Raw genomic sequence first — 15,711 nt, forward strand, 5'->3', positions numbered from 1 at the left:
GAGGATTTGACTGTTGCATTGTAATCCTTTACCTCTTTTAACTTAACATATGCCCAGGTGTTCTATATTCCCTATTTTCATCCAAACCTTCAAGCCTACACCTTCTGCTCCCAGCCCCTAATTTCTGTATGTGTTCTTTACTGAGAATATTAAAGACTTCTGTAATACATTCCCACAACACCTCTCCTTTAAGTCTCTTTCTGGGGTGGGGAATCTGCTGCCTCGGGGTCACATGTGGTCGTCTAGGTCCTCAAGTACAATCCTTTGAATTCAGTCAAGGGCCTCACTTGAGAACCTAGAGGACCACATGTGGCCTCGGGGCCCCAGATTTCCCACCTCTGTATCTAACCCATATCAAAAGTGGGAGATCTTTAATCTTACCAAATCTAACTACTCCACCTGTGTCCTTAAACTTACCCTCACCTCTTTCCTCAATGATATTGCTCTATCTTTCATTCCCTCTCATTCAATTCAATTTAATAAATATTTGTTAAGTAACTATTATGTGCCAGGCACTGTGCTAACCCCTAGGGATACAAATAAGAAAAAGAAACAATCCTTGCCCTGAAAGAGTTTACCATCTAATGGGGGAAAACGATACACAAAAGGAGGCTAAAAAGGTTTGGGGATGGGTAGGAGAAGGGAGCAAGGGATGGGAGGAGGGGAGACATGTTGTTCTGTGGAGTGGAAGCCAAACAGAGTTAGCAGGACAGTTTTGAGTCCTCTATGAAGGGATATTTAGGAGCACTAAACCCCTAAACTTAAGCTCCACTCTCCAGCCTTCCAATTAGAGAGGAGAGGCAACTGAAGGTGAATTGAGAAGGTCTAGAGTACACAAATCTTTCCATACATTCTCAATCTCTCGGTCTCCCTGGACCCTTTCTCCTTGTCTTATAGGTATGCTCAGATCTTCCCCATTCTTAAAAAATTCTCTTTCCTCAGCTACTCCTTTAAGCATACTATCTTATCTCTTTTTTACCCCTTCACTGATACACTTCTAGAATGAATACTCCACCTGCTGCTTCTTCTCATTCCCCATTCACTCCTTCCTCTAGTTTTTATAATCTTGCTTCTTCCCTCACTGCTCTATTTAAACATTTCTTTCCAAGATCAAGTACGACCTTTTGCCCCTCTAAAGTCAATGCTATTTTTCTGTTCTCATTTTTCTTTATTATATATGTATTATGTATACTCTATCTGTAGCTATATGTATATCTATCTGTTATATTTGGTGATCATCTCTTCTTACCATTTTTTCTCTCCTGGCTGCTGTGACACTGCACTGTTGAGGTTCATCTTTTACCTCTCTGACCAATTCTTCTCAGTCTTCTTGAGTCTCCCTCTACCCTGCCTTAAATGTGAGTACCCCCAAGGTTCATCCCTTGGCTCTCATCTCAACCATTTTTATTTACTCAGTTATAATGATCTCATCTATTCTGGTGTCTTCTGCCTTTGTCTGACATTTAAATCTCTTCACAACTTGGTCTTTCTCCATTTCCAGTTTTCTTTTACTCCCCTCTGGGCCTGGTACATGGTAGAGGCTTAATAAATGTTTGTTGGTCCATATAGCTGACTCTCCAGTCTCTAGCTTTATCTTCAAATCTCTATAGCTATAGATTTCTATTTCCACTTCAATAAATCATTGATTTCTAAACAACATACAGAACAAAATCGTCCAGCTTTTCCATAAAGAGCTTCCTCTGCCCCTAACAACTTCATTTCTGTTGAAGGCACATCACTACTATTGTCTCTGTAAACCAGGCTCAAAAGAAGAGAATCGTCTTTGACTCTGCCCTCTCCATCTAAATGGCCAAGTCCTGCCTACTCCTCTTCTGAAAAACCATTTTGATCCATCACTTTATTTCTATTTACACACACACACACACACACACACACACACACACACACACACACACACACACCAGTTCATACCCTCATTGCCTCTTGCATGAATTGCTGGGATAACTTCCAAGTAGGGCTTCCTGCCTCCAGTTTACCTTCTCTCCAATCTCTTTTCACATCCCTGCTAAGTAATCTTCCTTAGGCACCGCTCTGATCACATCACTCCTCTATGAGGAGGCTTCGGTTTCGCTACATTATATCATCTACTGGTCCTGGCATTTGAGGCCCTGGAATTCTACTCCACACTACCATCATGCCCCCTGTTCTAAGTGCTATGTTTCTATTGATGTGGCCTAAAATCATCTAAATGTGTCTTAACTCCTTATGGGTAAAACTTTAAGTTTCATATGCCTTTTCTCCTTCCTGGAAGTCATAATGGTCCATCCTGAGTTCATTTTTGTCTTGACTTCTCAACATATCTATTACCATCCTGTCCTCTAGCTCAACAATATACTTCCCATATGCCTTCAGTGTCAAAATGGCCTTTTCGATCTATGAATTAGCAAGTTTTTCTGAGTGCCTACTATATATTAAGTACTGTACTAAGTTCAGCGAGACATACAAAGAAGCATTAACATGGTCTCTTCTGTGAAGAAGCTGGAATTGGAATCCTTTTCTTCATTAAAGAAAGGCTACATGCTTAGCCTGGCCCAAGTATTCTGTAACACTAACCCTAAGCCAAGTTAGGTTCATTAATCCATGACGACATAGAGTCAGGATTTCAGTTTTAGAGAAGGTATTATCATTCTACTACTTCTATACTTCTGGGAATGTTCCTGGACATACCTCAAGTGGGCAAAGGTGAGATATGAGTGCTAATTACTCTCTCTCTGAAACACATTCTCATACATACTGTATCAGGGAATCAATAACTTCAACAAAGTCAGGCCACTTCTCCAAAGCAGATTAAAGAGATATTTTTTCTGTATCATACCCCAATAAATGAGTGAAGTACAAGAGACCACTGTTCTTCCTACAGTTCAGAAAACTTCTCTGGACTAGAGAATGTTGGTTTTCATTCAAATTTGGTTTAAATATAATAATCATTAGATTAAAAATAAAATCAGTCAACTACAAATGGATAGAGAAGTAAATCCTTAACAAGAAAATCATTACCAATCAGTTCATTATTTGTGTGAGGTGGAAGGTATTGCATCCAAAAGAAAATGCTTACAAATGTCTTATGAAAATAAACTGACACAGGGAAATTTAAAGGGAAGAAATGTATTTGCTACATAAAGCCTTATAGCAATTCTTTGCATTCTACAAAATGGACACCGGAGGGCAGCACATTATAACACCAACATTGATCACGTTTGCTCTTCTAAAGGAAGCTGAATGGAAGATTGTCCTTAGAACACACTCATTAACTGTGCAACAAATCTTTTATAATTTTCCTTGTGAAATAAGTGAATATTTGATGAACGCTTTAAGTTCTATCACTATTAGTGACACCAGCTCTTCTTGTGTAAGGAATGACAGCAACAAAACCCAAAAAGCTATGGCGGCGGGGGGGGGGGGGGGGGGGGGAGGAGTAGTGATTTTATTTTGGATATTCCTGAAATTCACTTCCTTTGCTAATTGTCTGACTCAGGGTTGTTGCCTCTGATTCTTGCCATTCTTCCACAGTGATGGGAGGAGAAGCAATATTCTCTGAAAGCTCTGTGACTAAGTTACTTTAAAAGCATTTGGGCGATATTACATTTCTTATCTCCTACCTAGACAAGTTAGTATAGGTCTGTGAATTTATCCCTTTGATATACTCCTGACTGCTTTGGCATTTTATAATTCACTATCATTAAGCACCTCAATAAGAAACATTTTTTTGCAGTCATGGTGTCTAATATGTAGAAATCTCAGAGACAGGTAGAACTCAGATGGTAGAAATTTTGATTATGCATGGAATGGTAAATATAAATACAGAAAACCACTTTGTAAAATCACTTTAAACAGTACCCCTTCTCCAAACTCTCTGAAGTAGCTTCTGTCAATCCCTTCTTTAGTTCCTACTTTCTGAATTACAAACAGGGACATAGATTCCTTTGCCTGCCTCTGCCCCAGTATTTCAGCCTGAGGCTAACTCAATGAATGGTGAGTCCCTACCCCAAAGCTCCAGATCATAAGACCTAGCAATGCTGCTGCACGCTCTCCACACTGGATCACCCTCTAGCCTGTTCCACCTTTACTCTGTCTGCTTGACCCTCACATAGTTACTCTCTTTTCCTTCCTCCTACATCCCTGCTTTCCAGCTTCCCAAGACGTTTTATCTTTATTAGAAGATAAGTTTCTTGAAAATTTTCCAGTGTGTTTTACTTTATTGTTTTTGTATCACTGGTGCTTAGCACAGTGCCTGGCATATAAAAATGCTTAATAAATGCTTTTTCTGGCTAGTCAGCTAGCTATCTCTATGTACATATGTGTATATCCATCTATATCTACATATGTAGCTATCTATATCCATATCTATAGCTATATCTATACATGCACATGCATACATATACATGTGTAATCATTTTGGAAGAATTAATTTAGATAGTGGACAAAAAGAGATAGAAATAAGATAAATTCTAATCAATATGTATCTACTTACCCTAGCTGTAAAGAGGGCAATTAAAAAAATCAAAGAAATAAATAAGTAGCTAGTAAATGTGCATTGTAGAAGTATTGTCATAGGAAGGGGGATCAAACCAGATTCAGCTTAGCCTCAAGGGTCATAACTAGGAGCAATGAGTGGATTTTCATTGACATTTTATTTTGATGTAAGAGAAAATTTCCTAACAATTAGGATTCAGCCAAAATGGAAAGATCTCCTTGTGTGATAATGAGTTCTCTGTCACTCACTTACAGGTCTATATGCCACAGTTGTAGACAATATGTTTTTTTAAAAAAATGAATATAAGTGAGTCTTGGGAAAGGTTGGACTAGCATGTGGGAGAACTAGGAAAGGTTTCATGAAGAGGGTGGCATTTGAGCTGATTTTTGAAGTAAATAAGGGATTCCAAAGAGTGGCAGAGAGAAGAATGTATGTTCCAAGAAACGGGGATAGTCAATGCAAAAGCAGAGAAATGGGAGGTGGAGTGTTGTGCAGAACATTGAACAGAAGAAGACTAAAGGGAGCAGGTTGTAAAGAGATTTAAATATCAAAACAGAGTTTATGTTGGATCTTAAAGGTAATAGGGAGCCCCTGGAGCTTATCGAGCCAAGGGTTGATGTGATTAGAAACTGTGCTCCAGTAATATCAAATTACCAGATAGTTAGAAGGATGGATAGGAAGGAGGACAGACTTAGGTTTTAAATGATTTGCTCAGGGACAGAGAGCGAATATTTAACTTGAATCCAGTTCCTCCTAATCCAGAGGGCTCCTCTTTATCCACCATACCATGATGCTTCTTCTGTATGAATATCACAGGGAATCAATTGTATTTCAACGTATCAGGTATTTAAGTTCCTAACATTTACCTACCACTGTGCTGGGTACTGAGGGAGAGAAAAGGAGTATGACACCATCTTTGCCCTTAGCAAACTTAGAATCTAATTATCATGCATTATAACAATCCAGCATGATAATGTTTGTTAACACATTAGAATGTACTTTTTAGTATATTAGCACATTTAGTACATTAGAAAAGGAGAGATTAGTATGGATCAGAATAATTGTGAAAGGCTTCCTGGAAGAGGTAAGAATTCATCTAGATTCCAAAGAACAACTTAGATTTAGATATATAGAAATGAGGAAACTACAAGGCCATCAGCTTATTCCAAACTCTTCATTTTATAGATAAGGAAACTGAGATTGGGAGAGCTTAAATGACTTTCCCCAAGAACAAATATAATTCATGGTAGCTATCGCATCACTCTCAATTCTCCTCTTCTCCATTCTAAGCATTGACAATTCCTTCAACCATTTTGAAACTTCTCTAGTTCATCAAATTTATTTCTAAAATATGATCCTCAGAAGTGAATACAGTATTGTAGATATGGCCTGACCAGAACAGAGTATGGCAGGATTACTGCCTCCTTGATTCTGGACCGCTGACCTCTCTTAATGCAGGCTAAGCTTGAGCAAGCTCTTTTGTGGTCTTATGATACCATTACGTTGTACTGCTCTTGTATTCTGCTAATAAAGATCAAATCTTTTCAGACCATCTTCTACACAGTCATGCCTCTCCACATCTTGTACTTGTTATATTGATTTTTTGTTAAACTAGTGGTAAAAAAATGTATTTGTATCTATTAAAGGTCATCATTTTAAAATAACTCCAGAATTCTAAAATTGGGTCAGGAACCAAAGTCAAGCTCACTGTTTTATTATTTGCAGGCTTATTCTCCATTTTTTTGAATTGGGGAAAATATTTACCCGTTTCCAATGCTGTAATATCTCTTATTCTCCATGATCTTTCAAAGGTCACTGAAAGTGGCTCAAAAATTACATTTTTTTCCAGTTTTCTTCAGTACCAGAAAATGCAATTCATCCAGATTTGATGACTCAAGCTCATCAAGAGAAATTAATATCTTTCTCTCTCCCTACTTATCAACTTTCTATTAGCCATTTTTGTTCTATCACTTCAGCTGAAAATCATTCTCAATACAGAGAAAACAGAAAAAAAAGTTAGAGTTGAATAGTTCTTTTTTTTCTCTGATTTCCAATACCGCAGTCCCATTTATCCCAAAAGATGGTCCTTTTCCTTGTTTGATCTCTTCTGGGTTTTTTTTTTTCTGTTATAGCTTAAGCAACCATTTTATTGGCTTTTCTGCCTACCTTCATTCAATTTACAACTTCAGCAACCCTAAGACTATTCTTTCATAACTTTACAACACTTTTATGGTTTTGATCTACTGTCAGCTCTTACTTCCCTCTTCTCCACATGTCTTTTAATGAAAATTACTTGATGACTCCCCCCTCCATCTACATATGTCCCTTCATAGAGCTTCAGTTTTTTCTCTTAATTCCAGTTCTTTCTGTTTTTGCCTTCAGAATTTTATTCTTGAGAGTTTCCCATCCTATCTGGGCTGCCTATCTTTAAAGAATTTTAGTCCACAAGGTCCTACTTATCTTTCTTCTGAACCTTTTGAAATTTATTCTTCAGAATTTATAAAATAGAGTAGCTACTTTTACCAACATTAACATTATGTTAATGCTGGGGTGCCAGCAACCAGATCCTTCATATTGATGTGCATCAGATCCAAAATGGCAGATCCAAAAAACCCTTGTTGGTTCTGCTACCTTTCAAAGCATGAAATTATCAGTGAATGCAAACATTAATCCCCCAAACCATCAATTTTATAAACAAATGGAGAAAGGTTCTCATCCATTTAGATTGCAAGTTCCCAGCAGTCATGAAACACTCATTTGTATGTTTCCTGCAGCAGAACAAAATATAGTGAATAATGATGATGATAATAGTGATAGGTGAGTAGAAAATGACAGTAATCATTCAATACCTTACAATACCCAAACAATAGCAGTCACACACAGGTTTAATCATGTGAATGAACAGACCACATCAATTACATGACACACCAAATTAAAAGATTCTTTAATACCTTAGTTTCTTCCCTCCATCTGCAATTTTAGCTTTTTGGAGATATCCTTCCTTTTCAACCATCTGCAAGAAAAATGCAACTGTTAAACACATGGCAGACTCTTATGCATTATTAGTTTGAATGAACCTATTTCTTTCAAGAGTCTTTATCAGGAAGGAAGTCTCCTGTCATAGGACTTCATTAATAATGCACATATAGCTTATCACAAGTGCCTGTAAGGTCATATCCTTCCCAAGTAGTTAAATACACCAAGAGATAGATTGATAGATTTTGGAATGATTTGTGGGCTGTACCTTCATTTTTGTTTTATGTGAATGAACATTAAAGTCATTTGTTTGTATAATTGTTTCAAAATGATGAAATGAACCATAATACAATGCCTATCCCTCCCTCCTTTTATACCTACCATTGCTGGCATAAAACTCATTTTCTCTTTCCTTTTACCTACTCACTTACCTTAGCAAGTGGCAGGTTGACTGAATAATCATCTAAGAAACTCTTAAATTACTGATGAATAGCCAGAAATCCTGTTCTCTCTAGGCTTTGTTCATAATCTGCTAATAGAGACCAAATCTCTTCAGATCATCTTCTACATAGCCATGCCTCTACACATCTTGTACTTGTTATATTGATTTCTTTGTTAAACTAGAGGTAAGAAGACATACTTGTATCTATTAAAGATCATCATTTTAGACTTTTGTCTTATGCTTTGGTGTTATGCTTTTTTCTAATTTGATATTTCATTTCCTTCTTACTTGTGTCCATTTTACACCACCATTACAGTGTCTTGAAAATAGTAGTTAATAAATATTAATTTATGGAATAACTCTCTGCCAACTTAAAAAAATCTTGCCCATCTCTTCTAGAGATAGGATTTAGCTTTTCAATACCTATTGTCTCCTCTTTTTATACTATGAGATCCTTGCACATATTAAATAATTCTTTCTCATTTCTGAGGTTTTCACCTTGGTGCTATTCACACAAAGTAAACTTACTACGTTAGTAGGGCAGGGCCAATGAGAGATTCTGCAATAGGTTTGGTATATTTTCTTATTTCAGTCTGAGGTCCCACTTCCCCCTAGGATATGATAGCTGGGTCTAAATCTTAGTGAGTTGCTATAATCCTTCCTAAGGTATTAGTTGATTAAAAGATGAAAGTGTTAACTATTTTAGGATTATTTATATCTTTGTGGAAGATCAAAATAGAATTCAGGACCCAAAGGAATGAATTTCAAATGAGAGGATTTCAGACTCTTTAATAGTTAAGAGTTTTTCAGTTGTTTTGCAGTAGTGTCTGAGTCTTTGTGAACCCTTTTGGAGTTTTCTTGGAAAGATACTGGAGTGGTTTGCCATTTCCTTCTCCAGCTCATTTTACAGAGGAAGAAACTGAGGCAAACAGGGTAAAGTGACTTACCCAGGATCACACAGCTAGTAAGTGTCTGAGGCCAGATTTTAACTCAGGAAGAGGAGTCTTCCTGACTCCAGGTCTAGCACTATATACACTGTACCACCTAGCTACCCTATAGGTAGCAGTAGAGATAATTTAAGGACATTCTGGATTACATGGAATTCTTCAAATCACAGTGGGTAATCCAAATCCACTCAAACCAACAATCATTTCCTAAGTGCCTGAAATATGCAAAGTAGCATTCATACCTAGTGCAGCTGGGTGGTACAGTGGATAGAATGCTGGACTGGAGTCAGTAAGGCTCATCTACTTGAGTTCAAATCCGGCCTCAGACACTTACTAGCTAGATGAGCCTGAGCAAATCACTCAACCCTCTTTGACTCAGTTTCCTCATCTATAAAATGAGCTGGAGAAGGAAATGGTAAACCACTCCAGTATCTTTGCCAAGAAAACCTCAAAAGGAGTCACAAAGACTCAGACATGACTGAAAAATGAATAAACAACAACAAAAATCATCCATACCATGGATAAGTGGCATACGGAGATGAAAAAATAATCTATGCTCTGAAGAAATGTATAGTAATGGGATGGAGGGGAGGAGATCATATATAGATATAGATATATCACTATGATACAAATTAGAAAACAATAAATTAATAAATATTTACTAAGCTATGTACCAGGCACTTGTTAAGAATAAGGGATTCAAAATAGGCAAAAGACAGTCCCTTGCCTCAAAGAACTCACAATCAAATGGATTCAATAAGCAAACAAATATGTATAAACTACGCACAGGATAAGTGGGATAGAATAAAGGAAGGAAGGCATAATTTAGGTGCATAATGGAGGTTAGAAAATCCTGAGACATACAAAGAGAGATCATTTCTGGTTGAGGAGATGAAGAAAGGCTTCGTGGTAGGTTCAAAACTTTGCTCTTTCACTCTTTGGATGACTTTGGGAAAGTCACTTCACTTTTCTGGGCCCATGTTCCCTCATCTGTAACATGATGAGATTGGATTAGATTATCTGTAAGGCTTTTTCTAATTCTAATTCTATTATCCTATGCAAGTTCCTTTTGCACTGGATTTGAAGGATGAGAAGATTGTTAATAGGTGTGGATGGCAGGGCAGTGTGTTATAGTCATGGGAGAAGGTATATGCAAAGAGAGAAACACAAGACAAGGCAGGACACGATCAAGGATTTCATTCAGTATGTGAATGAAAATATGCATGGAAAGTTGGAACCAGGCTTATAAAAGCCTGTGAAAAATAGGCTAAGGATTTTGTACTTTACCTCATAGACAAAGAATGTATTTTGAACAAGGATTTGAGCATAGTGAGAAGACCTAAACATTAGAAAGATTACTTACTTGGCAGTATGGAGGATGGGTTTCAGAGGAAACACATTGGCATCAGACAAACTGACTTAGGAGGTCGTTAGCGTAGTAGCCCAAGTAATATGTAAGAAGATTTTAATGAGGGGTGACAATAGAATAAGAAAGTCAGAAAAGCACAGAAGACACATAGGAATTTTATTTATAAGCCTAGCCCTGAAGATAATTATGATGATGACTTCACAGTTACAAAACACTTTTTTTTATACAATTGGCCCTTACAACAGAGAAATAATGCAGATATTATGTAATAATGCAGATATTATCTGAAAATTTTATTTTCAGATGAGGAAGTTGAAGCTTAGAATGGTCAAGTGACTTGCTTAAGATGACACAGATAGGAAATGGGAAAGCTATGACTGACCTGAACCAAGGTCATGTTTGTTTTTTTCTACTATACTCTGCTGCTTTGCTAATAATAATGATATTAAAGATGATTTCATAAAATTAACATGGGGTCTTCTCCATGCATTGATCTCACTTCCTATATCCATATCTATATCCATATCTATATGTATGTATTTATATAATTGCCACGAGTTCCAATAGCCATTTTCTGAATTCTTTTACAACTATAGACAGTCATGTTGGGCCTGACACTTTCAAAAGTCTTTTTTTCCCTCTATCTGTGATTGTTTTTATGTATTTCCTCCATCTTTTCTTGTTCATGGATTTCTCTGCCAATCCATCAAAAGATCATTCTGATTGATAATTAACACTATGGAGTCAGAGATTGCCCCTTTTGCCAGAGTGAGATATGGTGCCACGTAACCGCAGAAAAGATCCACATCGTTCAATATAAGCATAGTTTCTGTTCAGAGAGAAGGTGATTACCAAAATCTAGACTTACAGTGAAAAGAGGAACTAAAATGTATATGTTACAAAAAAATTGCTGATCCTACATTGACAGGAAACATCCATTTTTCAAAAGCATGACTGATGGAGAAATGGTAGATGAAGAGTGAGGGGGGCGGGGAAGGAATTAAGGTCGTTACAGTAACTTTGTGAGGACATGAAATGTCCTCAACTGTGTCACTAAATTGGCTCCCCCTTCTCAGTGGGGAGTTTATTTTATCCCACAGGACCCTACTAGGGTCTTCTTAGGATACCGAATATTGCAGAATCTCAGTGGTTGGTTTTCTCTAATCATTATACTCTAAGGATGTGATCACTTCCACTTGGCAAGCTAAATCAAGTTCATGACTCCAGGTTATTGGGCGTAGCTTCCAGAAATTGGTGTCGTGCATCCTGAACGATTACATGACTATCATTCATTATTATTATGCAAGTATAATATACAATAATATATTCACAGGCAATGTAAAATAGTGGATAGAGAGTTGGTCTTAAAGTCAGAAAACCTGGATTTAATTTCCAACTCTCAATCTAGCTGTGTGGCCCCAGGCAAAGGCACTTCTCAGTTCCCTAGGCAGTTTTCTGAGTTGTGAGTTCTTCTCTGGAAGCTCCTTACAGCAAAGACATCATATGTATATTCAAAATAATAATAACAATATTCACTTTTGAATTCTTTCTAATCCTGCATCTACCCTAGAGTAGAGAGGTTATAGTTTGGGGCTTGATTTTATATTTTCTTTTGTTAAAAATGTATTTTATTCTGAATTTAAGAAATAAAACAAGCATTTCCATAACAGTGGAATAGAAAAAGATGATTGCACAAGTAATTACAAATCTATTATATACCACTTGTTATTTCTTTTAAATATATAATAAAGTTATCATGTAACATTTTTTTTCTTTTTTCCTCCCCCCCCCCCAAGAGGGCTACCATTAGACACAAATATGTATGTATATATGCATGCATGTATATGTATGTGTGTATATATATATATACATATATATATATAATTTTTGTATTTTCAATTGTAGTAGGTCATATATTAGTGGCAGAGTTATACCTAAGAGTCACCCAATTTCCCCCTTCTCACACTACCTTGTTCATGGAATAGGGGAGGTTATAGGGCAAAGGTTGATGTCTTCACCAGCTTCATCCCTAATCTTACAGCAGCATCATGTCCCTTGTTTTCTTGTAAATCACCTCAGGAGTGAGACTGAAAGGGGCCAGGTGTGACCAATGGAACTGACAACCTTTGCCTTATTAACGCCCCCACCCACCAACCAAATTATTGTGCTTCTTTAACAGGCACCCCCAAACTGGTCCATGTCACTGGGAGAAGAGGAGAGAAGTAAGTGACTCATACCATCATTTTCTTAACCTGCTCCCAACTCCCAACTCAAAGTTGTTTAGGCTGTCATTCACACTTCAGTTTACACCCCTTAGGTTGCATATAATATGACACTCCCATTGGGGCTAACCTTCATGCTGATTTAAGTCTACTATCACCTGTAATAAAAACATCATGGAGGTAAGAAAATAAGGGTGTAGATAGTATGATTGACCCTAGACTGTTCTCATCTATGTACAATCCTGCTGACAGGGCATGGAAACAGCAAGAAATCTATTTCCTACTCCAAAAGGGAAATATGAGATACATGCCAGGATAAGGATGAAAAAGTGAATATTCATGATATACTAATGAATAGGTATTTAAACACAATTTTAAAATGTGATAGATGAAGATATTATGGAAAGAAGACACATGATAATAAAACTAAAAGAAATACAAAACTATAGAATTTAAAGCCAAAAAGAAACTAAAAGATCATCTAGTCAAATAATAATTTATTTCTATCTTATTTAAGCATATTAAATACCACTTAAGAAAAGAATAGATTTGAAACAAAAAGCAAGCACCATAGTAGATTGGGCCAGGCATATGAGTCTTAGCTCTTTTAGCAACTCCTTTATGATATTAAATACTTATCTACATTTATCCTAATGGGAGTTATTTTAAAACACCAGGTGAGATCAACTTACTATGTAATTTAGTACAAAACTCTAGACCAGGGCTTTTTAACCTGGGGTCCACAGATCCTTCCCTCAAAGGGCTCCATGAATACATTTCAGGATGTCATGGATAAAGAAAAAAATTTCACCTTATTTTCTCTTATCTTGGAAATAAATTCAGGTTTGTCTTCAGTTATGTGCATATTCAACAAGCCATAGTATCATTCATTAGTCTTCATCAGATTTCCAAAGGCGTGTACTGCATACACACACATACACATACACACACACACACAGTTAAAGACCCCAATTCTAGACCAAAATGAAACTCTGTTAAGCACAGATAAGTCTCTAAACCAGGTGTCAAACATGCAGTCCACTCCCCAGTGCAACTTGACTCAGATTAAAATATAATTGGGAAATATTTAAGAAAATAAATAAAAATATAGTGAAATATAGACAACATCACATTTTAAAACTAAGTCAATATGTGATCCACAGGATTCCTTATGTGTGGATTAGTGGTCCTTGTTTCTCTTAGAGTTTGACATGTTTGTTCTAAACTATGGTATAACTACAAGCCATGGCCTAGCCTCAGATGTCATGTTTGGCTTCTTGAGCCATTTCATGAATGCCCCTTATGAGCCCTACTTGACTAAGTGACAGGACAAGATCACCCACTATGAATTCTTGGGCATCAGCCAGTCTACCAGCACAGAAGTGATGCTCATCAGACACAATTCTACTGAGAAGGCTATGTGAAGAATGGTTGACAGCAGGGTCTCCCAACAGCTGTTTTACATCAAACTAAAGTAGGGATAATCTTTGGGCAAAAGACAAGCCTAGATAATAATAACCAATAACAGCATATAGATGAGCTTGGATGGCATCAATAATAATGAAGTTATTCTCTTTTGGTGAAGGTTGAACAGTTGACTTCGAATTTCCAGGGTAGAGGTAAAAGAATATTCTTCAAACTTTACACAATTTCACTTGTATGTGGGAAGGACTACTGGTCATGCACAGATCTTTCCAACAAACCACTATACATAATAGTCAGCAAAGTCATTTTCCCACATGAACAACAATAAACCATTTAATACAATTCTATTAGACATCTCATTGTGATACACAGTGACATCTCAAACATAACTGTCACATGTAAAAAGCCTAATAGAAGCTGAGTAACAAATATTCAGTTTCTCTTGATACTATTAATATTAAGGAATTCGTTGTGAGGATACTCTGTGTATGTGCTATGTGTGTGTGTGTATGTGTGTATGTATATACACCTATACATATATATATACATATATATACATATATATAATAGTTTCTAATGTATAGCAGATAATATGTTTGTTGATTATACTTTAACTACATGTATGTATTGATCAATCCAAAACTTTTATAAACACATCCTTACTCTGTCAAGCAGAGTTCTAACTATTAAGAACACAAAGGCAAAAATGAGAGTTCCTGTCCTTACCTTCTATTGGAAAGACAACATGTACACTTAAAATATGTATATATGTATATATATATATATGTATATATGTATAAAATAATTCTAGGGAAGGACTAACAGCAGAGGTTTTCAGAAAAGATCTCCTCTAGGAGGCAGGGCTTATTCTGAGCAAACCAGGAACTTGAAGAAGTAGGTGAAGAGAGAGTGCATTTCAGGCACAGGGAAAAGAGTATGTAGATAGGTAAGCAGGTAGACAGGCATATATTTCAATTGTTTTCTCCATCTCTGAACTCCTCTAACACTTATTTTCTAATTTGTGGTAGCACAGTTTAGATTACTAATTGCCTAAAAGTTTGCCAATTATCTCATCCCAGCCTCCCCTACATTTCAGCTATCATTCACCCAGAATCAAGCAAATAGCTTACTCCAAAGTAGATTCAAGTTATCTAGAGGTAAATGGGCCAGTTTTACTCTCATCTCCCTTAAAGTTTTCCATCCCACATGGGCATAGAATTTCAGAGTTGAAAGGAATGTTAAATGTCCTGTAGTCTAATACTAGATAGAGTCAACAACATGTCCAAGGTCACCTAATTAATTAGTGAAAGAGCTGGGTAAGAATCCATGACTTCTGATCACATAGGCCAATGATCCTCTTACTGTACTACAGGGCCAAAAGATGCTCTCAAAAACCCAATTCAATACCAGTGGACAATTTTATTAAGAAAATGGAATATTTGGTTTCTAAGTCAATGTTAATACATTATTTCTACCAACTACTAATTTTGTTCTCTGTCTGTAACTGTAATTGTATATAACTATAAAAAGTATGTGTGTGCATGTGTGTACATATGTGTATATATGTGTGTGTGTTTGTGTGTGTAAATGTATGCCACATCAAACAAATGGGCCCAAAATTAAATTTCAACTAAAATCTAAGGAAAGAGAAAAAATTCAATGAATTGACTTTCTACTTCCAAAAACAATTGTTTGCTCATCTCAAGAAGACACTGTGACTTGATCACAGTACAAGATCTGTTTGTTAAGGTGTTCCTAATTTTCTGAAGTGAAATGAAAGGCTCAGAATGTACTTTGGTGAAACACAAGTATTTATTCCTAAGCTAAAGTATTTC

At 36.5% G+C, this 15,711-nt stretch overlaps 1 protein-coding gene across 1 annotated transcript in view; it reads right to left on the reverse strand.

The window, feature by feature from the left end:
- ARHGAP15 (Rho GTPase activating protein 15) overlaps positions 1-15,711 on the reverse strand; it is an 858,653-nt gene that overhangs the window by 715,214 nt on the left and 127,728 nt on the right. Inside the window, exon 4 of the mRNA XM_036742514.1 lies at positions 7,447-7,508. Within this exon, the coding sequence (XP_036598409.1) occupies positions 7,447-7,508 (62 nt within the window). The remainder of the gene's footprint in view (positions 1-7,446; positions 7,509-15,711) is intronic.

This window comes from Trichosurus vulpecula, chromosome 2, assembly GCF_011100635.1.
Source record: "Trichosurus vulpecula isolate mTriVul1 chromosome 2, mTriVul1.pri, whole genome shotgun sequence".
Classification (NCBI taxonomy): Eukaryota; Metazoa; Chordata; class Mammalia; order Diprotodontia; family Phalangeridae; genus Trichosurus; species Trichosurus vulpecula.